This window comes from Mustela nigripes, chromosome 4 (assembly GCF_022355385.1).
Source record: "Mustela nigripes isolate SB6536 chromosome 4, MUSNIG.SB6536, whole genome shotgun sequence".
Lineage (NCBI taxonomy): Eukaryota > Metazoa > Chordata > Mammalia > Carnivora > Mustelidae > Mustela > Mustela nigripes.
In genome coordinates, this window is record NC_081560.1 from 180,262,621 (window position 1) to 180,289,760 (window position 27,140).

A 27,140-nucleotide genomic window follows, 5' to 3' on the forward strand; every position below is an offset into this window, starting at 1 on the left:
CTTCCCACATTATAATCGTATTTACTCTCTTATTTATTGGCCATTCAAATTTCCTTCCCACATTATAATCGTATTTACTCTCTTATTTATTGGCCATTCAAATTTCCTTTGCTATCAGGAACTTTTCATCAGTTTTTCTTTTGGGTTATATAAATCATACCAACTTTTTAGGTGTTCTTTTACATATTCTGGGTGCAAAGTCCCTTCCTTATCAATCATAATGTATTGCAAATGATTCCTCTCTGTGACTTGTCTTTTTACTTACTATATGGTGCTTTCTGTGGGACAGGAGTGCTTAATTTTAATTAGGTACTATTTATTAATGTTACAGTTAGTGGAGTTTGTGTGTGTCTTGTTTAAGAAATCCTTTCCTGCCCTAAAGTCATAAGGATATTTTTCTACATTGTCTTTTAAAAGCTAAAGTTTTGGGATGCCTGGGTGGCTCATTTCAGTTAAGTGTCTGCCTTCAGCTCAGGTCCTGGTCTCAGGTCCTGGGGTCCAGCCCAGAGGCTGAGTCCCACTCCCTGCTCAGCGGGGAGTGTGCTTCTCCCTCCCCCAGCCCCTCCCCACTGCTCATTCTCTTGCTCACTGGTATTTTGTTTCAGATTCTTGTAGGTCCAAACAGAGCGTGGCTTGTCATTTTTCCTTCTTATATTTGTTGTTTTATATCAGGTTGCACTAGCCTTGTAAAATGAATTAGAAAATGATTCTTTCATTTTCTAAACTCTAGAATGGTTTGTGTAGAACTGAAATTATTTATTCCTTGAAAAATAGAACTTATCGCTGAAGTCAACTGAAGAAAAAACGTTATATCAACTGGATCTAGTGTTTTGTGAAAAGATTTTTAAACTCTGACTCAATTTATATAAATGTTGCAGAACATCGAGGTTTTTCAATTCTTGGGGCACTCAGGTGGCTTGGTCAGGTAAGCATCATACTCTTGATTTTATTTTTTTTTTAAGATTTATTTTATTTTATTTATTTGATACAGAGAGATCACAAGTAGGCAGAGAGGCAGGCAGAGAGAGGAGGAAGCAGGCTCCCTGCTGAGCAGAGAGCCTGATGCGGGGCTTGTCAATCCCAGGACCCTGAGATCATGACCCGAGCCTAAGGCAGAGGCTTAACCCACTGCGCCACCCAGGCACCCCTTGCTCTTGATTTTGGCTCAGGTCATGATCTCAGGGTCGTGAGATCAAGCCCCGCATCAGGCTCCGTGTTCTGAGGGGGTCTGCTTGAGATTCTCTCTCTCTCTGCCCTTCCCCCCCTCAAATAAAGAAGTACATACATACATACATACATACATACTGCTTCTTGAGTGAGTTCTTGCTTTCCAGCAATTTTTCCATTTCCTATACATTTTCAGATTTATGAAGCATCAAGTCACAGAAACTGTTCATTTGCATCATGTCTTAGTCTTGATAAACCTTGCCAAATTAACTGTATTCGTCTTTTGTAAGAAGCTACTATTTAGCTCTGTCAGCCATCTATCATATCTTTGTTCCCCATTTCATCGATTCCTTCGCTTACCTGTATTATGTTCTTTTCTTGTTATCATTGGCTGTTGATTTCTAATGAAATGGAATTGCGGCCAGAAAATCCGATGTGACAGCAGTCCTATCAAGTTTGTTAATACTAGCTGATGGTACAGAATCCGGTCAACTTTTATAAATGCGCTATGAATGCTGGAAAAGAATGTAAATTCTGCAATTATTTTCTTTAAGATTTTATTTATTTATTTGAAAGAGAGAGAGAGAGCATGAGTGGGCAGGAGAAGGAGAACCAGACTCCCCAAGGAGCGGGAAGCCCGATGTGGGACTCGATCCCAGAACCTGGGATCACAATCTGAACTGAAGGCAGATGCTTAACTGACCAGGTGCCCCAAATTCTGCAATTATCAAAGCAGTGTTTACATACGATTTTATACAATGACATGTATGTCTATATACAGGTACATAAAAATACATAAAGCCAAGCTTGTTAATTGTCATTCAAATCTCCTATATCCTTGCTGATATTTCATCAGGTTTTCATTCATATGCTTTGAAGCTAAATTGTTAGATATATGTTAGCTTAGAATTGTTATATCTTCCTGGTAAAGTGAACCCTTTACATGACATAGCCACCCTTTGATCTCTAGTAAAGCTTTTTGCCATAAAGCCTATTAGCCTGCTGTTAGCACAGCTCTGTCAGCTCCTTTTCAGCGTCTACTGGCACGTCTTCTCTCATACTTTTAACTTTAACCTTTCTGCATCCTTACATTTTATATGTGTTTTTGACAGCGGATCTATAGCTGTATTTTTTTTTAAAGTAGGCTCCATGCCCAGCGTGGAGCCCAATGCAGGGCTTGAACTCACGACCCTGAGACCAACACCTGAGCTGAGATCAAGAGTTGGACACTTCACCGACTGAGCCACTCAGATACCCCCATATAGCTGGGTTGTTTTGTTTTGAAGATTTTATTTATTTATTTAACAGAGAGAGAGAGGCAGCAGAGGGAGAGGGAGAAGCAGCTTCCCCACTGAGCAGGGCGCCAGATGTGGGGCTCCTCGATTCCAGGATTTTGGGATCATGACCCAAGTCGCAAGCAGACACTTAACCCACTGAGCCACTCAGGTGCCCTTATAGTTGTTTTCTAAATCCAGACCTGAAATTTTGTATTTGCGTTTACTAGAAGGAATTTTATGTTTGGATTTATTTCCACCATCTTATTGTATACTCCCAATTCGTTCTCCCATTTCCATGATGATTTTCCTTCTGTCATGCTCTCTCCTGAATTATTTTTCCTCATTCCATTTCCTTACATCTGCTATTATACCCTCTATCTTTTTCATTGGTTTCCTATATATTTATATATAGAGACCTCATTTATCAAAATCTAAATTTAATGAACACTGATGTTCAGAATTTTCTTCAAAATGATCCATGGCATGGGAGACGGAGTGAAAAATCAGAGTGGAGATAAGATTCATCATACATCAAGGGTAAATTGGGTTAGAGTTCTTTTTACCATGACCTTTACTTTTGTAATGCTTGAAATTTTCCATAAGTTAAAGAATATTACAGCTGTCAGTATCTTCACCCTCCTCCTGAGCAAGGCAAGGACTGTAGAGCATTTATTCTAGCTGGGGTTATTTTGTTGTTGTACTTGGCTGTTTGTTTTGTCTGGTTTAATCACAAATTAAGTGACATCATCATAACTGTTATTTTAAGTTTGTTTAGAGGCCCTGACACACACACTAACTACTTCCTTTGCTCTCCATTCCTTCCTGCAGCTCGGACCTTTCCATCTGCCTGAGGGCCACACACACACTCACGCACACTGCGCAGGGCCCTCTTACCCCACAGCTTCCCCTGTACCATGTCAGGTCTTGACAGGCAAAGGAAACCTAAGTTTACCAGCCCAGGTGACCTCTGGATATGATAAGGTCTTGGGACTGATGACACTCCTCTGCTAAGGGTTCCCCCTATCCTCCGGGAGGAGGCAGAATAATGGCCCCAAAAGATGTCCCCATCCTAATTCCCCATCCCTGAGAATGCTACCTTAGATGGCAAAGGGGAGTTAAGGTTCTAGGTGGAACTAAGGTTGCTAATGAGATGGCATGAACATGGGGAGATTAGCCTGGATGATCAGGGTACGTCTGCCGAAATCACACAGCGGAAGAGGGAGGCAGAAGAAACAAAGAGAGGGACTTAACCTGCTGTTGCTGATTTTGAAAAAGGAAGGAGGCCAGGAGCCCAAGGAATGCAGGCAGCTTCCCCTGAGAGCCTCCAGCCCTGCAGTCACCTCGACCATAGCCCAGTGAGACCCATGTCAGACTTCAGACCTCCAGGATGGTAGGAAAGGAGGTTCTTGGTTGTTTCAAGCCTCTAGACTGGGGGTAATGGGCTACGGTGGCAGCAGGAAACTAATATGCCTCCCACGGAAACCTCATCACCTGTTTGCTCCATGAAGTCAGAAGGACATCTGTCGCAACCACCACTCGGTCTGGGACTCGGTCCCAGGCCTTGAGGGTGAACACCTAAATTTTAGAACTAGAGAGGACCAAGAAACCACTCAGCCCAACTAGTCATTGTAAGTGAGCGAGAACTGAAGTCCAGAGAAAGGAAATGACTTGCTCAAGGCTACTCAACTCAAACCGTCCTAGGCCATCACTGTACTTTCTGCTTCCTGAGCCGGAGACGCCCCAGGACAGACTCCGCTGCCCACTCATCCTCAGCCAGGCACTTTGAGGACCCCAGAAATCCCTGGGGAACTCATGACAGCTGGGAAAATACAAATGTAAGCCAGGTAGGGCCAGGAGAAGATGTCCAAAATGACAGAAAAAATTCACCCAGAACTATGAGAGCAGACCTGGGCCAGACCCCTACCTGGTCTGCTCAGTTAGCGAGATGTTTCCACCTGCAGCTTTAAAAAGGCTCCTTGGGCACCTAGCCAATGGCACACATGAGGTCTGCTTTCAAGAAGCTTAGCATTTCGTGCCTCTGCCTAGAGCCAAAGCTTTGGGCTTTGGGCCAATTAAGAAAAGGTACTTCTTCCACACGACATCTTTAACCATCTGTCAGAGGAAAACTGTCATAATATACCGAGTCCATCAGAAAAAGATACTTTACTCCACATCTGCCAGAAAACTATTTGAGATTCACTCATACACATGACCCCATCTGTGAAGTAAACGGTACCCCCTTGCGTGGAAAGCTCTTGTGCAGTGCACAACTTGCAGAAGCATACCCAGCAGCCCCGCTTGGCACTCTGGTCTCATCCCCTTCATTGACCTTTTCTCCTCCCTGCCCCCACTCCAGCCCTCAGGCCCACTGGAGAACAACCTTAACCTTATCATTCACCATTTCATGCATCACTGGAGAACAATCTTGACCTTATAGCTTATCATTTTATGTATGATTCCTCCCCTCCTGCAGACAGAGGGTGTTGAAGAGGAACAAGAGAAGGCCGGTAGTCCTATTTAGGGAAACACCTGAGACGGGAGGCAGCATTTGTGAATTCTAACTGAATGAATGTCCACGGGCCAGGAGCCTGCCCAGGCCTACAGCACAGGCCATGGAGAAACTCCACCCACTAACTAGCTGGGTGAAGCTGAGTAGTACACTCTTTCCGCTTCCCCAAACCTCATTTTTCCTTTCTGTGAAATGGGTATCACCTCAGGACTGCTGGGAAGGTCTAAGAAAGGACAGGAGTTCATGCTCAGTGCCTTGAAAGGGCTCCATACCTGTGAGCTATTGTTATGATTACTCTGGGCATCCTCGACTCCAGGATACCTGCCTTGCCGGCTGTCAGCCTTCTGGACAGTATGTGCTTTAAACAAAACTGGGACAAACCAGGTTTCTAAGAGGAGACGACATGGCTGGGAAGACTGGGGCGAGTGTCACAAAGAGAAAGCCTTCCTCACTCGACCAATGCACTCGCCACTGGATAAATAGAAAAATCTAACCTCTTTCAACCAGAATTGTCTCTGTTGGGGGACAATCTCTGACTCGTGGTGGAATGAGCCCAATTTTGCCTCCCGGCTGGCCGCCTCCACCTCTTGGGCCCCAGACATCCCGTGGCCAGGGTATGACCAGGTACTTCCAAGGAGGGACAAGCCCAGCTTTGGAGTGAGAGGAACACTGGTTGGGAGCCCTGACTCTCTCCGTTTGCACCAGGAGGGCAGTCATAGAACCTGCCTCTCGGGGCAGCCAGGTAGCAGGTGGGGGGGTCTGTGAGGCGACGCTGTGAAGCCCCTGGTCTGAAGGGGTAGGTTATTACTCTCAGCTGGGAGACTCTGGTGCAAGACAGGGCTGGTGACAGAGGAGACACTATGAAGCCCCTGCTCCGGCTCCCCTTTTGTTTCCTCCCACCCCTGTGGCTGTCCCCTCCATCTGGCCAGACCGCGGAATCCTACCTTTCTGACAGAATTACCAAATGCATTTTTCTTTCAGAGTGCTACGAGTTTCACTTAGAACGAACTCAGCTGTTAAGTAAAATCCCTTCCTGACAGTGGCTGAAATGATAAAGTTGTTTAATGGTCTTTTGCAACAAGTCACCAAGTCATCCACAAAAATGTCCCCGAGGCTTTTTTTAATAACTTTTCTGGGGCCACCTGGGTCGCTCAGTCGGTTAAGTGTCTGATTCTTGATCTCGGCTTAGGTCTTGATCTCACAGTGGTGAGTTCGAGCCCCATGTGGGGCTACACATGGCGCCTTCTTAAAAAAGAAGCCATCCCCAGTGTGCCAGCTTCTGGCCCCTGAGACTTATCACACCTCAAGGCAGCCTCAGCTCCGTCACCTGCCAGTGGCTGGAAGAAAGGGAAGCTCCTGGTCTTTGTTTCTTTTCCTTTTACACAAGGGAGCAAATGCCCTCCCGGAGTGCTAACAGACCTCCCCTGACATTTCAGGGACCAGAACTGGGTCATCAGCCCCTCCTAAACCAATCAGGCCCGGGGAAATGAGATCTGTCTGGCTGGATTACACCTGTCACAGCTCAACCCCAGAGGCCACGGGAGAGACTCGTCTGGAACCGGAGTAAGTCAGCGAGCAGGGTGAAGCGCCTGCCCTTTGACATGATGAGCCCCTCGAGGATCAGAGGAAGTTGCTGAAGCCCAGAGAGGTTAAGGGCCTCAGCCAAGGCCACACAGGACTCTACAGAAGCGCCACGATGAAAATAGCCACGGCTTAAGGAGCAACCCCCACTTCACCATGGCGCTTCTCGGCTAACTCTAGCTCACTCTAAGCCCAGGGATGGGGTTTCCCTGGGACTCCCTGAGCTTGGCCAAAGGCATGATATAGAGAGTCAACACAGAGTCAACCCTGTGACAGAAGAGCACCCCCAAGGTGCCGAAATATGCCCAACCCACCTGGAAAGAGCTTGGCAGGCGGGTCAGCAGGAGCCCAGAGCCTGACGAACAGCATCTCTAGAGCCTCCTGGACACCTGCCAAGCTGCCTCACTCCCCAAGGCTGACCTCATATTTCTTAAGATCCTCGAGATGCCTGAGGCCTGTGTGTTGCCTCTCGGCCTGGGGGCTGGGAGCCATGCGGAGAGGGGAAATGCTGAGTCCCAGCAGCCCACCTGGCCACCCACCCCTGTCCTGCCAGAGCCTCCTGCCCATGCTGGGCAGGCCCCATTCCAGAAGAAACCGAGCCACACCCTCCAGCCTCCGAGAGGAGGCCTGTCCCAACCGGTCTCCTGCCTCCACCTATCCAAGGGGATCCCTTGAAGAAATTCTCACGCTCTGGCCGTTTCTGCCTGTTTTGGTTCCAGACTTGTGGCAGGGGGATGAAAAGCCGGCAGACCTCACCGAGGTACTAAGAATATCTCTAAAGCGAGTTCCACCACCTCAAAGAGAGCTGGAGAGCTCATGGCTTGGCTAAGGTCTGTGTTCTGTGACAGAAGGAATTGTTTACTAAAGCCAGAACTGGATCAGGCACCCGCCTGGGCCTTTCTATGGTAACTAACAGCAAAGGCTCCCCAGTCCACTGAGGCTGCACGTGCTGGGGGGTGTGGGGGGAAGCCTCATGCCCTCTGCCTCCACTTCCAGACAGTCTTCCCAGATCAAACAACTTATTGTGGGCAAGGCCCCAAGCAGTTAAGGTGAGCAGCCTGGGGGAAGGGCAGGTAGCAAGCCCCCCAGGACACATGAGCTCCTTCCACCTCTTTCCAGGGCATCTTTCCACTGTCCCCACAACCCACTCACTTGGCCCACAGCCCTACAGCATGGCATTTGTTCTCACCTGGGTTCACTGAAAAGTTTTCATTCCCCTGGCAAACAAACCAAACCAAAAAAAAACCCACAAGGGCTAAAAATCATGTGATGTGGGAGAGGAAAGGTCTCACTTACTTGCCACACTCCCTCTGGCCCAACCCAGGGGAAGCCGACCCAGAAGCTGCCAGTTTTAAACTTTCCTTTCCTTCCACAAGTTTTTTCACAACAGTGGCTCCCACTCCTCAGAGCTGAAAAGTCTGCATACCTTGAAAGTATGCGAGCTGCAGGGCTGTGCGAACAGAATGGAATTTTCCATTTATAGAATAATAATCTTCATACCACTCTAGGGGCCGGTGTTCTTGTGGTCAGAGCTTGGAGCTCAGTGTCAGCAAACCTGCCACGCTTCTGCAGGCTCTTTTATTTATTTTTGGTGGGAGAGGGGGAGGAAAAAAAAAGGAATGACTTTTTAACTGGAATGCCAACACAAACTTGAAAAAGGAACTGGGTTGGCACATGCAGACTACTACTGCCTGATTTCATGACTTAAATCAACCGTTAGGGAGGAGGAGATGAAGAGGCTGAGAAACATATCTTCAACCCTTCGTGCAGACAGGGGGCTAGAAAAAGCATCAAGTTACTGCCCCAGGTCCTTCCCTGTGGCCGGCCACCTGGCTTCCGGCCCGCTCCCTGAGGGTAGGGGTCCAAGCAAAAGGCACACGGGCCCCATCTCATTTCTCTTGATTCCCCCGTGTTCCACATTCAGTTTCTGCTGACGCACACACAGACATACCTTCGGGGTCCATGTGTAACAGGAAGGCCAGCAAGCCGTTTGTGAAGGGCCCTGAGTTCTAGTTCTGGCTGTGACATATTCACCATGTGACCCTGAAGAAATCCTTCTCTTCTCTGGGTCTCATTTTCTTCATCTGTAAAGTAAGGCTGGATTGAATGATCCCAAAGGTCCCTTCCACAGCTGACAGTCTGATTCCCTCATTCATTCTCAAGTAAACCAGTGCCAGCATGAGGTTCTGGGCAGCCCCTCCTGGGCCATTCTAAACCTGCTAGACACAGAGCCAGAAGCATAGCCTCCTGCCCCAGGAGGGCTGTCAGCCCCAGCTGCCTTCTGCCCCTGTTTCCCCAGCCAGAGCACTCCACCAGAAAGGGAAAGGAAAGTCCCGACCTGCCCGCCTGCCTGGCCGCCCAGTCACCAGAGGCGGCATTTTCCCAGTCCCACAGAACCCTGAAGAATCCTTCCCAGTACCTAAGGTCTTTCCTACCTTCCATTTTTTAAAAGGTGTTGTGTCTTCTCCTAGGAAGAGCATGACCACCCCGCACCCTCCTAAGCATAAATCTTCCAATATGCTTTCCATCGTTTCTACAAAAATATCTGACTCATTTTGAAGTATTAAATTGTGACCCTGAATATGGTTTATTTTTCAAGCTGCACATACAGCCCATTTTTTGATGCAGCCTCCCCTTCACACACACACCAACCACTGTCGGAGGATGGCAGATTTGGGGGCCCAGCCCCCATCCCTACCTAAGTCACCAGCTAATGGCCACCCAGGCTCGGAACACCTGTTGGGAGTCTGCTGCATGATGAAGTCCTGATGCCTCCACTACTTACTTCGGCGACCACCATAACCTGTCTCAACCTCCGACGTTCGTGCGAAGATTTCACCCGCTGAAAGCTGCCCAAGGCACTGTGCAAACGGAAGTTACTCGACTGCTGGGCAGCTCTGTCTAGATGACTGCGTCCTCAGAGCGCGCCAAACCCTGCCTCCCCACAGCCTGCCCTACTGATGCCGGTGAGCGGGAAGAAGGGCTGACCTGGGGCATTCGGGGCTGGGAGGACGGTGCGCAAACCTTGGGGCATTCCCCCACCCCCGCGCCTACCGGTGTCCTCGGGGAGTCTCGCCACCCGGCCTGGGAGACTCAGGCCTGGTCACCTGCTCCAAACTCAAAGCACAGCGCTCAGGAGAAGGCGGGCCCCAGCAGCAGCCCCTCCCCTCCCTTCCCCTTGTCTCCCCCTACTTCGCCCTCCCCTCCCAGCAGCGCAGGCAGGGCACGCCCCCTCCCCCAGATTCACCAATCGGCGTCCCGAGCGGCGCCGGTGGCGCAGGGGGCTCTGGTCAGCAGCCAATTAGCGCCGGGGCCCGAGGCGGCGCTTCGCCCGCCCCCTCGCAGAATGAAAGCCGCCCGCAGCTGGCTCGCCTTGCGCAGCGCGCGGGGCGCGGGAGCTGCGCGGGCCGGAGCGGAGCGCGCGCACTGCCCGCCCGCCCCCGGCGCGCCCGCCTCCGCTCCGCCTCCGTCCGAGGCGCGGACGAGGAGGCCGGGGCGGGGTAGCGCAGGGGGCAGGGCGGCGGCAGGCGGGCCGAGGGGGTGTGTGTGGTGGGGGGGTGGACAGGGAGGAGCGGGGCCCGATAAAAGGCTGCGAGGCGGCCGCACCCCGCGGCAGGCCGGCGGGCAGGCTCGGCGCTCCCCTTCCGTCCGGCCCGCGCGGGTCGCGGGGAGGCGGTGCGCGTGGCCCGCAGCCCGCCCATGGAGGCTTTCCCTTGGGCGCCCCGCTCGCCCAGCCGCGGCCGCGCCCCCCCGCCCATGGCGCTCGTGCCCAGCGCCCGCTACGTGAGCGCCCAGGGCCCGGCGCACTCTCAGCCCTTCAGCTCGTGGAACGACTACCTGGGGCTCGCCACGCTCATCACCAAGGCGGTGGACGGCGAGCCGCGCTTTGGCTGCGCCCGCGGCGGGGACGGCGGCGGCGGCACTTCCCCGCCCTCCTCCTCCTCCTCGTCCTGCTGCTCCCCCCACGCGGGGACCCGGCTCGGGGCGCTGGGGCCGGCGCTGGGGCCGCCCGATTACGAGGACGACGACGACGACAGCGACGAGCCCGGGTCCCGCGGCCGCTACCTGGGCGGCTCGCTGGAGCTGCGCGCCCTGGAGCTGTGCGCCGCGGGCCCCGCCGAGGCCGGGCTGCTGGAGGAGCGCTTCGCGGAGCTGAGCCCGTTCGCGGGTCGCGCCGCCGCCGTGCTGCTGGGCTGCGCGCCCGCCGCTGCAGCCACGACCGCCGCCGAGGTGGCGCCGCGCCAGGAGCGGGCCCCGGCGTGGGCGGCCGAGCCCCGGCTGCACGCCGCCTCCGGGGCGGCGGCCGCCCGACTGCTCAAGCCCGAGCTGCAGGTGTGCGTGTTCTGCCGGAACAACAAGGAGGCGGTGGCGCTCTACACCACCCACATCCTGAAGGGACCCGACGGGCGAGTGCTGTGCCCGGTGCTGCGCCGCTACACGTGTCCCCTGTGCGGCGCCAGCGGCGACAACGCGCACACGATCAAGTACTGCCCGCTCTCCAAAGTGCCGCCGCCGCCCGCTGCCCGCCCGCCGCCGCGCAGCGCCAGGGACTGCCAGCCCGGGAAGAAGCCGCGCTGACGGCCTGGGCTCCGTTCTGCTGCCACCTGACGCCACCAGGGCCCCCGCCTGCTCGCTCTCATTTTCGGTCTGCGCACCAGCTTTCCCTCGCTGCTGGAGAGGCGTGGAGCTCGGCAGTTAGCTCCACTGGGGAAGTCTTGTTTTGGGTTTTTTTTGTTCTTGAAAGCAAGCCGGCCGTGCGGAGATTACTTTGCTGTCGAAGAGCGGTTGAGACTAGACGCTACAATTTTGATTTATCTCTGGTTTCTAGTTTGTGCACATCCAGACGGTGAAGGCTGGGTGTGTTTCCCACTACCTGAAATCTGGCAACTTAATGGCACTGTTTATTTACTGTATACGTCGATCTATTTTAGATGCGCATCAGTATGAATTGTCTCAATCTAATCTCGGATGTTTAATTTTATGGAGGCACTTTACTAGGTCTAGAATATTTTTTTAAAAGCCTCATAACTTTACTGAAAACTGGCGATTTTATGAAATGTCGGCAAAATGACTATTTTATTGTTTAGAAACAATATTTCTTAGTTGTCCTTAATCAGTTACTCTAATTCCAGGTGAAGCAAGCCCCTGGCAGCATCACCCTTTTGAGAAGCGAAGGTTTAGTAAACTTTCCAGTATTAATTTGTGTGGGTATTCCCTCCTTGTGGCTTGTTTCAGACTTGGCTGGAGATATAAAAATGCACAATCCGTAGCAGGTAGAATATAGCTCCTTATCTTTTATGTACCAGATCTTTTTATTACTAAACTAGCAACTAGCATTTCCACCTTGAAAATTTGTGCCAAGTTATAATCCTGTTGTGTATACACTTGAAAATTGGTGCTGTTTAAAAACTTGACTTGTGTATTTATACAGTAACAGTATATGAATTCATTTATCTTGCCTATAACTTTGCTACTTGGCCTTTTGTCCATGCACCCACCTCCCCATTTCCAGTTCTTTAAAAACATTTGTGACATTAAGATCAAAAGGGAACAGTATTAATTCACCCTGCTCCATTTCAGTGTTCCCAAATAGCAGAAAGCTCCTTGCAGCTGTAGCCTCTCAAACTAAATGGAAGATGCGATCCTGAGCTCTGGAAGGCTAATGTAACAACCTGTGTTCAAGAAGGTTCCACTATGGGCTTTGTCTGGCTTTAGGGAGCAAGCCGTCCTCAAACCAGAATAAGCACTGAAGGAATTAAATTGTGGAATGGGGGTTGAAGACAAACACAGCTTCCCCCGTGCTCCCTTTTTCCCTAGACGACCCTAGTCTGTTTCTGGAATCCCACCACTTACCACAAAGGAGATTAGACCCTATCCTTAGATGCACGTTCCTAACCCTAACTTTAGCTCCCACCCTCATTTATAGCCATGCCAGATGCCACACCATGGCTTGTAGCTATCATCAGGGCAGATCCAAGAGGCAAAAATGGAAGTGAATTAGGATGAATGCATATGAAATGTACAAAATACATCACTATCTGAAAATGCCAGCAAGAGACTTAGTCATGAATACAGATTCAAGTCGTAGAGCTCAGCTCTAGACTGCTTTTGTATCAAACAGCTAACTTCCTCCACAGCAAATTGGCTTGAACACTCCTTTGAGGATACAAATAGAGGCAGAGGTAAATAATATTGGAAGGCTGTGAGCGCCTTTTTGGCCAAAGGGGTAACAGAACGGGGGGGGGGGGGGGGCAGGTAGACAGTACGTTGGCCAAGAGAAAATCCATGCCTGCTAGTTCAGCCCCAGAATACAGAACTCCGGATGTGACCAATCTTAAATTCAAGTAGCTTAATAAAAGCATGTGATTATTCTCTTTTGTTGTGCTAGAAGATATAGCGGTTTAATTTTGGTCTTGGGGAGTTGTCAGGTCATAGAATTCGTTACCTCTCCTACTTCTACCTTTTCCAAGAGCACTACAAAGTATTCCCCAACTTAGAAGGACTAAGCAGGCAACTACTTTGGATTTTCAAAGAGCCAAACTGTTACTTTGTGTTCTAGCTGTCAAGCACATGGCTTTGACATGTTCAATAATGTTCTCATCACTCCCTCAGTGATGAGAAGTGCCTAATAGAGTTTGATATTGACAACATCACAGTTTTACCAGCAACCATCACGTTCATTCATCTGAAACACACTAATAACGGCCCCCCTCAAATTTGCCCGTTTTCCAGCTAACATTAAAACACTGAGAGTTAGAGCATGCACAGAGTATTACTAGAGTTAATCTTCTAAAAATCTGTTAGGGAAAGTATACTAACCACACTCTAAGGCACTTAAGAGGAACAAGCCTAGAACTTTCAATCTAAAACTTTATGTACTTGCAAAAAATTAAATTTAGGGTGTGGGGCACTTGGCTGGTTCCATGATAAAGCATGTCACTCTTGCACTTCGAGTTTTACATCTGAGCCCCATGTTGGCAAGTTGACTTTACTTAATTAAAAAAAAAAAAAAAAAAAATTAGAAACCCAAGTTTTAAAAAGTAAAAAAAAAAAAAAATTAGTGTGACAAAGTTACCTTGTTTTTATAAGAATATGTCTGTATTTGGCTAAAAACAAAACAACATATGGATGGAAGCCTCAAAAGTGCTTTACCAGCTGTGCAGGTAGACTGCTTATCTTACCTTGCCTATCCTTTTCTATAGACACATTTGCAGTGAGTGGCTTTTTATTTCTTTGGAATTTAATTTTCCTACGCAGTCCCTTTTGGAAAGTACAGAATTAACTTTGATTACAACTTTTGGCTTTAATTGTAAGCCAAAATTGTCTATTTTAAAATTATACTACACATAGGTCTACCTCAAAGGAAAAGACAGGGAAGGTTCAGTGTTAGTCCTCACTTTCTAGTCGGTGCTTAGCCACATAAGAAACATTCCTGCGTTCCTTCCTGTGTCCAGTATCTATGTCAATTAGACTTGTAAGATTAGAAATGTCTAAATGTCTAACCAAAATATCTTTGGTTAAAAAAAACAACACAGGTAAAGCACATAAAAGCATCCCCACACATGGCCACATTACCACCTCTTTCTGGAAGCCAGTAAGGACTACTAGGGGGGTGTAGTCTTTTCTGGGCCACTGTCTCCACCCTCAGATCCACATGTATTAACTGCAATGGCGCTCCTGTTTAGAAATACAGAAGCCTCTCTCAAATAAATAAAATCTTAAAAAAAAAAAAAAAAAAAGGGGGGGGGGGGGGGTGCCTGGGTGGCTCAGTTGGTTAGGTGATTGCCTTCAGCTCAGGTCATGATCCTGAAGTCCTGGGTCCCACATCCGGCTCCCTGCTCGGCAGGGAGTCTGCTTCTCCCTCTGACCCTCCCACTTCTCATGCTCATTCTCTCACACACTCTCTCTCAAATAAATAAATAAATAAAACCTTTTAAAAATGCAGAAGCCGCTGGGAACATGAAGACATTCTAGACATAGTTGAGTAGGCTGGACTGAACATCCAAAGTTTCCTTTGACACATGTGAATACTGGGGGACGGAAGAGAAGGCTGTGAGGCCTTGAGTAGAAACTTAAGAGCTGGACCACAAAGTAGCAGCAGACTCTTCTGCCCCCATCCTGTGCTGACAGGAAGGGTACGTTTGCAGACTAACCTAATCATCAGACATACATCCATAACTCACCTAAAAAATCAGCTTAAATGAACAGTCCCCTGGGGCCATCAGTGCTGTCCTATTTCTAATGAATGGGGAGACTCAGCAGGTTACTGCCCCAAGTTTTGTCATTTATTAAAAAGAGCAGGCCCTTTCCTCAAAGACCTTTTAAGATTTCCACTTGTTTGAAATACTAGATATTAAGAAACTGAATGTTGAAAAAAGGAGGTTTCTGTCACTGGTAGTATCAAACAGAAAAGGCTGCATCTGATAATTTAAGTAAAAAAAGGATCAATACTCCCTCTTCTGGCCTTACTATAGCTGTACCAACAAGTATTCTCACCACCACCCAATACTGGAAATAATTTGCGTACCTGTAGCCACTATCAATTTGCTACTAACATTCTCTCAAATTGTATTTTTTCTAATTTCAGGGGAACACCCAAAATAGTAAACAACCCACCTACCCTTGTATACAAGGCTCACAGAGAGGACAGCATTACAAGGAAACTAAGGGGTTCCTTAATTAAGGAAGGAAGCATCCTAGCCATGTTTTTCTAGTTGAGTTATTTTGATTCTAAATGCTGAGACATTTAATGGCAACAACAACAAAAAAATTTCAAAACAACAAACTCAACTGGATATGCAAACTCACCACAGTAAGTACAACACTTTGACTGTAACTACAAATCAACACTAAAACAAATTCTGTAAGTATTTTATTTATCATTGAAGAAAAAACACAGCAGCAAGTTCTGTGTTGGCTTCAATAAAACCAAATAGTTAATCTTTGACATAGCTACGACACTCCAAAATTGAAGTCAACACAGTCATTACTACAAATTACTTGTTGAAAGAATCTATCCTGAAGAGAAAGGAAATTAGGAAAAAGAATTTAAACAATTCCTCCAAACCACACATTTATAAATATTGTCATATTTAAAATGCTTGAAAGGCATGGATTCTCCATTAATGGAAAAGCAGTCTGCTATTGGCAACAGAAAAAACTCAGCAATAGTTTTACCAAATGCTTTAAAATTTAAAAGCTCTAACTGTTTTGGATTCATACTTGAGTAGTATTCTTGTCATTACAATAATGACTGCAAATTGCTTTATACTCACCTCTCAAGTAAAATCTACAGAAAATCCCACTGTATCCAATGTTTGTAATGTTTACTGCACTTATAGTGAACCTAAAAACTTTCTAAATGTAGTTAATATAGTAAATACCTCAAAATACCTAGAGGTACGTCTCAACCGCTAATGATGTGGAAGTCATTTCAGCCCCTGCTTTTGAAGAATCTTCAAATACATTTTCTATAACAGAACCATACCTCATTCCAAATCAATAAAGTATTTCAAAAACAAAAGAGAAAGATCAGTTCTATACCAAGATACAGGTGTTACTCCATACCCGACAGGTTCACATTTTAAATTTATTTTTTAGTTTTTGTTTTTTTGTAAACAAATGATTGATGAAATAATGCAACACCTTAAATTCCAGAAAATGGCCTGGCCGTCCAACCTCCTGTGGACACAGTGCACGATCAATCTATTATAGAGGATTAATACAAGTTCATGCTTTTTGTGTTACGGTGAGACAACACTAAAGAATCCAATTTAGACTGGTTGAAGCACAAGTATAATAATCCTTGAATGTGACCAAACCTATGTGAGACATGTGTCTGAATCCATTATCTTGAGATTTAACGTCGTACCGTGGTCCATCCATCTTCATCAGTCTCGTTTTTAGTACGACGAAGAGATTCTCTATCCTTCTCAGCCCTCCACGAAGCCTTCTCTTTTTCACCTTCTCTTTCCCTGTCGCGGTCTCTTTCTCGGTCTCTTGAAAGAGCTGGGGGAGGAACGCGACGAGGCGCTTCCCGCTCTTCTGCCCGCTCATCTCTCCTGTCATCAGCACGCCTCCAAGAACTTACTAAAAAGTTTAATTAAATGAAAAAGAGTGAAGTTTGTACCATATTGTACTGGCTCAGACTAAACAGAACTTCAGCGAAAGGAATGCCTCCAATTACTCAGAAATCCTGTACTGTAGAAATAAGGATACAGAATCCCCATTTTAAGAAAAAAAAAAAAAAAAAAAAAAAAAAAAACAGTAAAACCTAAATATATTTTAATCACTTTGATACAATTTTTGACAAGTCCTTCAAAATAACATACAGACTTAAGAGATAACTCAGGGGCACCTGGATGGCTCAGTGGGTTAAAGCTTACTCTGCCTTTGGCTTCGGTCATGATCTCAGGGTCCTGGGATTGAGCCCCGCATCAGGCTCTCTGCTTGGCGGGGAGCCTGCTTCCCCCCCCACCCCTCCCCACCTGCTTGTAATCTCTCTCTGTCAAATAAATAAATAAAATCTTTGAGGAAAAAAAGTAAGAGAGAGAGAGAGACAACTCAAATTTGCCAACAAGAAGAAACCACTGGCCTGGGAGGTGTTCTAATTGTCACAATAATTTAAGATAAGGTAAGAAAAAATCTGAATGAAAACTTTAAAATAAAAAAAACCTTTTGGCTCTCGTTGAAGAAATCGTAATACCAAAATGGCCATTAGCGTACTGTACTTTACAGGTATAAGAAAAACCCTTGTAATCCCCCTGTACAAATGAAAAACGTTTGTGAGGTAACTACTTAGTTAAGTGCAATGGCCATTTTCAACTTTAAAACTTTTTTTAAAAAAAATTTTTTAAATATTGTATTTCTTTTCAGCGTAACAGTACTCATTGTTTTTTGCACCACACCCAGTGCTCCGTGCAATCCGTGCCCTAATACCCACCATCTGGTTCCCCCAACCTCCCACCCGCCTAAAACTTTTTTTTTTAAACTCAAGTTTCAACTATCACAATTTCAGAGTAAGAATGTTTTACACTTTACACTTATCTACCAAGATCTTACTTTTAAACAACTGACAAACTGTTTCCTAGTTACATAAACTTCTAGAGCAATATAAACTGCTTACCCTCCAATTAGCCTACTACTATACTTTCAATTTAGGTATGAGCTACTTTCCAGAGGTACTACGAAATTTATGAGAACTGTGAATTTTTTTTAAAAACTTATTTATTATTTGAGAGGGAAAGAGGAAGCGAGCTGGGGTGAGGGGGAAGCGGGTAGGAGGGAATCTCAAGCAGACTCACTGCCAGGCGTGGAGCCCCATGTGAGTCTCCATGTTACAACCCCAAGATCACGACCTGAGCCAAAATCAAGAGTGAGACACTTAACTGATTGAGCCACCCATGCGCCCAGAGAACTGTGAAACCTAAACTGAATATTCACTATCTTATTTTTGATGCTTGTAAGAACAGATGAGGTAGTAAAACCGCCAATTTCCTGAGATCATGGTTTTCCAATAGTCAGCAACGTGCCCAACATCCATACCTTCTTCACGCTCGGATCGGAGAGGAGGTCCTCTTCTGTCTCGATCATCTCGCCTTTCCCTTAGATCACGGCGATCATCTCTCTCCCGACGACGGTCATCCCGATCCCTATCTTCACGGCGATTTGAATCTCTCCAGCTCGAAGACTCTTCCGCTGGTCCTCTTCTCCAGCCCCCTTCATCCCTGGAACCATTCAAAATGACATGTTAAGTTCTGTCGTCAGACTCCACACAGCACATCCAAGTTGGTGCTCGAGAGTTTACAAATGTAACCGGGATGACCTTTGAATTTCTAACTTGATCTCAATCTGGTGCCTCAGGTGTAGAAGCTGAGTGAGAACATCTGGACCTGTGCTGAACAGCACGGCAACCACTACTTGTATGCAGCCACTTAAATACAATTAACTGAATCAGAATCAAGACGTCCTGTCAGTAGCACTAACCACACTCCAAATGTTCAACACCAAATGTGCTTGCCGGCTACCACGCTGGGCCTTGCAGACAGTGTGCTTTCATCCTCACAGAAAACGGCACTGAACAGTGCCATCAGCACAAAGCCACTCAGGTCAGAAGGAGCAAGTCAGAACTGTTACCGCAATAAAAGTCAAGGAGCTCTGAATAATTTAAGGGCTCTAAAACTGAGTAACTAAACCACAGGGGAAAGGCCATGGACTCGCAAAGATACCTGTGGAACTAGAGTCCTACCCACCTGCAGACAGCCGCCCACTGTCAGCCTCACCCTCTCAACTTTGTAAAGAGGGGAACGTTCAACTGAGGCATGAGGCACACCATTTCTCAAGACTACATGGTTTCCCAGAGAATTTAAGAGACTCCTAACTGTAATTCCAGAGAGTTCCAAAGCAAACCTAGGTCGTCTGAAGCGGTCCTCTCGATCCCCATCTCGCTCTCTGTCCCGCTCTCGCTCTCTCTCTCGGTCTCTTTCTTTCTCTGGGTCCTTGTCGTTTTCATCACGATCCTGGTTTTCTCTCTCTCTCTCCTTTTCCCTATCCCATTCACGTTCTTCTGATGGTCTCGATTCTCGAGGTGGACCCCAACTCTCTTCTCTGGCTTTTTCTTTCTCTCTCCATCCACCTGTTTTTATTTTTTAAAAAAGGAAAAACATTTTTATACTCAAGAAACTCAGGAACAATGAATAGATATGTGAATGCTGACATTAATATCACCACCGCAGGTGCTAATTTAAGACACTCCAAACCTCATTCAAAGAAAACTAAAGGGACGCCTGGGTGGCTCAGTGGGTTAAAGCCAGTGCCTTTGGCTCAGGTCATGATCCCAGGGTCCTGGGATCGAGCCCCATATCAGGCTCTCTGCTCGGCAGGGCGCCTGCTTCCCCCCCTCGCCCCCGTCTCTGCCTGCCTCTCTGCATACTTGGGATCTCTGTCAAATAAACAAGTAAAATCTTTAAAAACAAAAAACAAAAAGAGAGGGAAAAGAAGACCAAATTTGGGACACCTGGGTGGCTCAGTAGGTTGTGTCTGCCTTTGGCTCAGGTCATGATCCCAGAGTCCTGGGATCAAGTCCCCCATCCAGCTCCTTGCTCAGCAGGGAGCCTGCTTCTCCCTCTGCCTGCTCTGCCTGTTCTGCCTGCAGCTCTTTGTGCTTCTGTTCTCTGACAAATAAGTATAAACTCTTAAAAAAAGAGAGAGAGAGAGAGAAAACTAAAGCTATTTATGTTACTTTACAGAATTACCAGCTCCTATTTATGACCACCTACCACTGTTTCTCTAACATAAAGGGAGGACCATGTAAGACAAGGGACATTTACATAGTCTGGGTTGAGTGTTCCATGTGCTGAGACTTCAGATGTAAAAATCTGTTCTGATAGTAAACAGACAACTCATTTTAAACAAAAAACCTAAAGAGTCAGGGGTAAGAGCCAGATCTCTGAGAGAGCCCCAATTATAAGTTCGTTCACATCCTACATTTTCAAAACGACATATTATCAAAATTACATATTACCAATAACTTCCTTTTCTATTCTTGCTCTCCATCACTTACCACCCATGCAATCATGGGACAAAGAGAAGTCCTTTGACCACTATCTCACACTTAGACATGGGATACCCAAATCAAGGAACTTCATATATATATGCACAAAAAGGTCAAAGGGAGCAAATATAAATGAAAATCTGTTGCAAGGTTAATTACTGTCACTATATTTGTATTACCATGTGCCAGCTTTGCGCAGTGGCAGTATCGTAGCCAATGAGGTTTATCCGAGGCGCGATTATTGCTAATTGTATTACCATGTGCCAACAGCACTACTCTAAACCTTCTCTGTGTATGAACTCATTTAATTCTAGCCAGTTTTGAGCTACACAGATCCCATACCCGCTAATTTACCTACTTGCTGAAACATGTCTGCAAATCATCCACAGACACCCGGGCACTCTGCCCCTCCCCCGCACTCGTGCAGAGCCCACGGAGTCCCTGAGCCGCCCGCAGAGCACGCTCACAGTCGAGGCTGAATGAGGTAACGCTCTGCTGCACGCTGCAGCTCTCATACTTTAAACCAAGTACCCTTCTGGTGGTCTGTTTAGTGACAGGTTTTCACATTTTCTTGCATTGTTGGGGATTTCACTGTTCCAAAGGGCCCTTAGGCACTGTGCTCAAATGCTGCTTGTCTAGTGTCCCAAGCACAAGAAGGCAGTGGATGTGCCTTACAGGAAAAATACTCGTGTTAGAGAAGCCCCATTCAGAAGCTACAGCACTACTGGCCAGGAGTTCAATGTTAATGAACCGACAACGTGTATTAAATAAGGTTATCTTTAAAACAGAAACGCACAAAGTCACATTCATTGGTTGACAGAAATTTTGTGACCAGAGAACTTACGAGAACAGTAATGGTTCAGTATTCATAGCAACTTCGCATAAAACATTTATCAGGACTTAATAAGAATCTATGACACTGTTCTCCCCACTCACACAAGAACAGGAAAGTCACACAGTCAGACAGTGGAATCAACTGAGACCAGCAGAGACAGAAATATGAGACAAAAACACAAAGGGCAAGGGAAAGAGGCTACTCGTTGAAATCTTCATGCAGAATGGATTACTCTGGCTACTGCACCAAGACTTGACCTGGGAGTGGGGAGCCTGTGGGGACCAGTAGCAGCAAGAGTTCGAGGAAGGAATGATGGCTGCTCAGACCCACGTACGTGCAAGGGGAAAAGAGAAGTGGGCAGATCTGAAGAACATTAAAAAGGCAGAACTGAACTAAATGAAACATTTAACATAAGAAGGCAAAGGGGAACTCCCAGACCCCTAACTTATACAATCAGATGGACGGTGGTGGCCCTTAAGAGATGGGTGTGGGTGAGAACTGTTTCAAAAGATTGAATGTGACATGTCACAGACACTTCTACGTAGAAATGTACTATGTGCAACATGCAGCTGGAAAAATGGGTCTGAAGGTAAGCAAAGAAGGCCCCTGGAGAAGATGGTACTGGAAATCAGTAAAATATGAAAAGATGAGCAGGCCCAAGACTGAGAAAGAAAGAAACTGAGCTCTTCCCATAAGAATAACCTCATGGGTGGGCACCTGGGTGGCTCAGTTTGTTAAGCAACTGCCTTCAGCTCAGGTCATGATGCTGGTGTCCCGGGATCGAGTCCCACATCAGGCTCCCAGCTCTAAGGGGAGTCTGCTTCTCCCTTTGACTTTCTCCCCTCTCATGCTCTCTCTCAAATAAGTAATCTTTTAAAAAGAAGGCAAAAAAAAAAAAAAAAAAAAAAGAATAACCCCATGGTTGACAGAGGAGTGCAAGACAAATACTTAGTAAGTAACTTTTTCATTGTTTATGTGCGAATGCTGGTCTAGGACAGAACCAGAGGAACACCAATACTTCGGGGATAGGCATGGGAACAAGAGCCCCCAAAGGGGTCAACAGGCAGAAAGAAAACAAAGTGCCTATCACTAAAGGAGAAAAAGGAGTAAAATTCTTTAACTTCTCTTGGTGTGTGGGACATGAAAGTCTAACTCTGAACATAAAAATCACTGCACAGATAACCAAGGAAAGATAAAAGACCCATCCATCTGGAAACTAATAATAATACAGTCTGATTGCTGTCAGACATAATTAAAATTTCACATTTTTAGCTAAAAAGTAACTTTTTATTTAGATATCTAAATGTAAGCAGTCATTTGAGAGGACCCCTATTTGAAATAACCTGGTATCAACTATGGAACAGTGATTAGCTCACGTAAGATTTCACTATTTGTAAAACGCATCAGATTCTATGGAGCATCTAAGCAAGTTGACAGAATACCAAAATCTTACCTGGCTTGACAAATGGTCTCCAGGGACCAGGTCTTGAGTCATCACCCCTTCTGGGAATCCGATCGTCATCCATGTTTCTCCAAGGCCCCCGGTCATCATCTGCACCACGCCTAGAACCTCTGTCATCATCAGCACTCCTCCAAGGTCCTCGGTCGTCATCCATGCCCCGCCTGGGACCCCGGTCGTCATCCATGCCCCGCCGGGGACCCCGGTCGTCATCAGCATTACGCCAGGAAGGCCGCTCATCATCTGCACCTCCTCGCCGTGGCCCCCGGTCCTCATCCATCCCACGTCTCGGTCCTCTGTCCTCATCAGCTGTTCGCCAGCTTCCTCTGTCCTCATCCAGTCCCCGTCTAGGTGGTCTGTCATCATCTGCATGACGCCAGCTCCCCCGATCTTCATCACCCATTCGTCTGGGAGGCCTGTCGTCATCTGCATTACGCCAGGAAGGTCGGTCGTCATCTGCCCCACGGCGAGAGAACCGGTCTTCATCAAGACCACGTCTAGGACCTCTGTCATCATCCATGCCACGCCGGGGAACGCGATCATCATCTGGTCTAACAGAGGACTCTCTCTCTTCCTCATCTCCCAAACGCCTTGGTCGATCTTCCTCTCTTCTATGAGGCCTTTCCTCATCCCGCCCCTCTCCACGTCTCCACTCCCTACAGAGCAACAAGGCAAACATCTTTAAGAGTCCATTTTCTTAAAAGCACATGATTTGGGGGGAATTATTTCTCTCCCTTTTAAAAACCATTTCAGTCTAAATTCATTATTCCTACTCCTCAAAGAGTATGTGCTCCTGATAAAAAATAACACAATATAAAATCTTACACATCAACAAATTAAGCAGACAACTGCCTTAAAAAGTTATCTAACTGTACTTTATAATAAGCATCCCATTTCTAATCTTTACGATGGCCTTTCAAAATCTAATTTCTGTGTAAGACTTATGACCAGCAATCTTGTTTATCATGAGCAGTCATTTTTAAAGGATGGTTCAATCTACTTAAGAAATTTAAAGAAAAAGAAAAAAAAGCTCTAGAACTGTTCACTCTTACTGTAATCTCTACAGCACTCCGGGAACAAAAAAAATCTGAAGCATATATTTGTCAAAATATTTAGAAGTCGGTAATTACAGCACTGTTGAGGTAAACTATGAAAAATATTTCAGAAAAAAAAAATTTCAGTAACAAACATTCGCACAGTTCTTGACCATTCTCCTTTCCCCAACTCCACAAAATAAACCGAACTTAAAAACTGTGATAAGGTTTTCAATAGGACCTATGACTAATTAATACTATTTTCCTCGATTCTACTTACTTCTCTGGTGGGCCTCTTCTCCACTCGGAATCGACTTCAGGTCCTTTCCTCCATGTGCCTTCTGAATCTCTATCTCCCCAACGAGAGTCCTACATTCACCAAAGTTAACATGAGGCACTACAATGGCAACACTTATTACAACTACTGGTATTACCACTTACATCAACCTTAAGCCCTTAAATATAAACAAGTTTTAAAGTTGTTTCTTTTTTAATCTTAAGTCAGAGTGACAGTACAGTGAAACCAGCATTCTCACTTATTCTGAGTGACTTTATAAATCAAATAAAATACCACCTGAAAATAATCTGACCCCCACCCGCCCTCTGGAATTACTAAAATATCTACAGATTTCCTCTGACCTCAAATTTTCCTTTTGAGATTATGTGAAAAAAGCTCAGTGCCCTAAACGTACATCACAGTTCCTACTAAACAGAGGCTGAACAAATGAAACGTCAAATGGGGAAGTGGTTCAATTAACAGTTACCTCCCTCTTCGAAATACTATGCTGTCATTAAAAATTATGGAAAGGGGAGATAAACACCCTTCAAGTAGAAATGTAAATGTGGTACAGTCTTTGTAGAGACCTACGCACACAATTTTACCACCAACACCTCTGACACAGCTTGATTGCTCCAACAAACATAACTTGAGGCCACAACCAGCAATTAAGAACGCTCTGGAAAACCCAAATAAGACCTAGGGCGGGGGTGGGAAGAGAAAGATAAAAATCTGACAAATTTAACAATCCCAAGCAGATGATTAAGAAGATCTTCATTTAAATTTTAAAGTGTTCTGGAAACAAAACCCTCAACAACAACTAGTATAAACTGCAGTGAAGGAAAAAAGCCGAATGGTAAGTCATCTGCCATTGTAAGTGACTCTCAACTCTTGTGGTGGACATTGTTCTAAGAGACTTTCCTGAATGGACACCGTGGGATAAAAAAACAAATGCCAATGGAACTTAGTCACCACAATGGAGGGACTGTACATATCCAGAAGACCAAGTTTATCCTACCCTTCACACTCACTCTACAAATCACACTCAACAAAGAATTCAAGTGATTAGAGGTTTTCCTACAACTAAACCCTCAAAAGAGATTTTTAGGTATGGCTATGATTGCCATTAAACAAAGAAAAAGAATTCTAAAAAGTAACACGATTGCCAAAAATTTTTAACTCAGCTGATAGATCAAACAGAACAGGCCCTGCTAATAAACTTATAAACTGAACAAGAATCTCAGAGAACCAGTTACAAAAGGACAAAGAGATGAAAAAAATGAAACTTAGAATAGAAAGAACAGGACTTTGAAAGGCAAATATAGACAACTTCTATCAGCTAAGGAAATTTAATCTTCTCTAAGAAAAATAAAATTACATCCTCTGACTAAAAAGGCACAAGTGCCAAAAAGGATTAATAATACAGAGTATATATACACTGAGGTAACTAGACAGTCTCAGTAGAATCTCTACACTCCCCTTTACTCCAAGGAAAGAGAAAATTCTGAAAGTTCCCAAGGAATAAAACAACTATGTACAGAGGTAACAAGACCAAGACTTTTATCAGATCTCCTCCTATCCCGTGTACTAGGACAGTAAGCACTGTCTTGAAACTTCTGAGGGAGGATTCTGCAGGGACTGAATCACTGCACAATTTTTCAACTGGGGGGCGGGGGGTGCTCTTTTGAGACATATACAAAGACAGCCTGGAAAAAACAACCTAAAAGGATATACAAAACCAACAAAATGTATCTGCAAAGGAGAAGAGATGATACAGTATAAACATATCTGAAACTAAACAGTGTTTGCCAAGACAGCTGTAGGAGTGCACTTACTGCAATGAAACCAAAGTAAAGACAAGCTCAGAAGTTTTTGTTCAGAGAAGAGGTTCTTCAAATCAATATACAGTCTGTTAAGTTTAGATAAATTTTAGGGGGGGGGGGGAAGGGGGGTGGTAATCACTAAAGAACACAAAAAACTGGGGCGCCTGGGTGGCTCAGTGGGTTAAGCCGCTGCCTTCGGCTCAGGTCATGATCTCAGGGTCCTGGGATCGAGTCCCGCATCGGGCTCTCTGCTCAGCAGGGAGCCTGCTTCCTTCTCTCTCTCTCTCTGCCTGCCTCTCAGTGTACTTGTAATTTCTCTCTGTCAAATAAATAAATAAAATCTTTAAAAAAAAAAAAAAAAGAACACAAAAAACAAAAGTGAATGGAGAAAACTTCTTAAAATTTGGCTTAAAGGAAGAAGAAGTAGCAAGAACATGGAAGTAAATTAAAAACTCCAAACTAAATGTTAAGAATAAAACCAAATACAGTCACTATCATGCTAAATATGAACGGATAAATCTAAAGATTCTCGAACTGAAAGGGAAAGGAGGGAGAGGGAGGCACAAAACAGAAATAAAATGCCAAAGGGGCGCCTGGGTGGCTCAGTGGGTTAAGGCCTCTGCTTTCGGCTCAGGTCATGATCCCAGGGTCCTGGGAAGGAGCCCCACATAGGACTCTCTGCTCAGCGGGGAGCCTGCTTCCTCCTCTCTCTCTGCCTGCCTCTCTGCCTACTTGTGATCTCTGTCTGTCAAATAAATAAATAAAAATCTTTAAAAAATAAATAAAAAAAAGAAATAAAATGTCAAAAATGAACAAAAGAATGGATATGCAAAAACTAAATAAAAAAAGAAACAAAGAAACCCATAATCACAGCACGTTTGCTACCTCTTTTTTTTTTTTTTAACATTTTATTTGAGAGAGAGAGGAGGAGCAGAGAGGGAGAGGGAGAGAGAGAAGCAGACTTCCAGCTGTGCAGAGTCTGACGATGGGCTTGATCCCAGGACCCTGAGATCATGACCTGAGCCTAAGGCAGACACTTAATGAACCACCCAGGTGCCCCAAGTTACCTCCCTTTCTTCAGAAGATGAAGTACCCATAAATTAACAGAATGCAGCAAATTAAAATAACACAACACTTCTGATTCCATACATACCCACAGAAATTCGTGCCCAACAGAAAAAGAATACACTAACTACATGTTTTAGGACACAAGGGGAAAATGTATTCAATTCCAAAAAATCAGAAATTATACAGACCAGGCATGCTTGGCTGGCTCAGTCGGTTAGGCATCTATGCTTGGTTTCAACTCAGGTTACCATCCCAGGGTTAAATCAAGCCACATGGGGCTCAGCAGGGAGTCTGTCGTCCCTCTCCCTTCCCTTCTACCCCTTCCACCACAGGCAAATGTGCACGCCCTCTCTCTCAAATAAATATATATGTATTTTTAAAAGATTTTATTTATTTATTTGTCAGAGAGAGAGAGAGCATAAGCAGGCAGAGTGGCAGGCAGAGGCAGAGAGAGAAGCAGGCCACCCACTGACCAAGGAGCCCGATGCGGGGCTCAATCCCAGGACTCTGGGATCATAATCTGAGCCGAAAGCTGCTTAACCGACTGAGCCACCCAGG

The 27,140-nt window shown here is 45.9% G+C and overlaps 2 protein-coding genes, 1 long non-coding RNA gene and 1 pseudogene across 4 annotated transcripts in view; 2 read left to right on the forward strand and 2 right to left on the reverse strand.

Moving 5' to 3' along the window:
- Positions 1-9,672, reverse strand: part of LOC132015419 (uncharacterized) — a 144,008-nt gene extending 134,336 nt beyond the window's left edge. For both annotated transcript variants that reach the window (XR_009403671.1, XR_009403670.1), the window contains exons 1-2: positions 9,589-9,672; positions 8,486-8,618 (exon numbers count right to left, since the gene is read on the reverse strand). This is a non-coding gene — a long non-coding RNA (uncharacterized LOC132015419). The remainder of the gene's footprint in view (positions 1-8,485; positions 8,619-9,588) is intronic.
- Positions 9,673-10,018: 346 nt separating this feature from the next.
- Positions 10,019-11,948, forward strand: NANOS1 (nanos C2HC-type zinc finger 1). Its single transcript, XM_059395940.1, has one exon. The coding sequence runs from the start codon at positions 10,234-10,236 to the stop codon at positions 11,110-11,112; it is 879 nt and encodes a 292-aa protein (XP_059251923.1). The 5' UTR covers positions 10,019-10,233; the 3' UTR covers positions 11,113-11,948.
- A 3,441-nt stretch (positions 11,949-15,389) lies between these two features.
- The window catches only part of EIF3A (eukaryotic translation initiation factor 3 subunit A), a 38,858-nt gene continuing 27,107 nt past the window's right edge, over positions 15,390-27,140 (reverse strand). The window contains exons 18-22 of the mRNA XM_059398691.1: positions 23,695-23,783; positions 22,375-23,036; positions 18,943-19,168; positions 18,079-18,260; positions 15,390-16,623 (exon numbers count right to left, since the gene is read on the reverse strand). Coding sequence (XP_059254674.1) covers positions 16,394-16,623; positions 18,079-18,260; positions 18,943-19,168; positions 22,375-23,036; positions 23,695-23,783 — 1,389 coding nt within the window. The 3' untranslated portion in view covers positions 15,390-16,393. The remainder of the gene's footprint in view (positions 16,624-18,078; positions 18,261-18,942; positions 19,169-22,374; positions 23,037-23,694; positions 23,784-27,140) is intronic.
- Positions 20,274-20,340, forward strand: LOC132016958 (U4 spliceosomal RNA; annotated as a pseudogene).

Coding starts and splice junctions, on each gene's coding strand:
- NANOS1 (XM_059395940.1), top strand. CDS start 10,234: ATGGAGGCTTTCCCTTGGGCGCCCCGCTCGCCCAGCCGCGGCCGCGCC.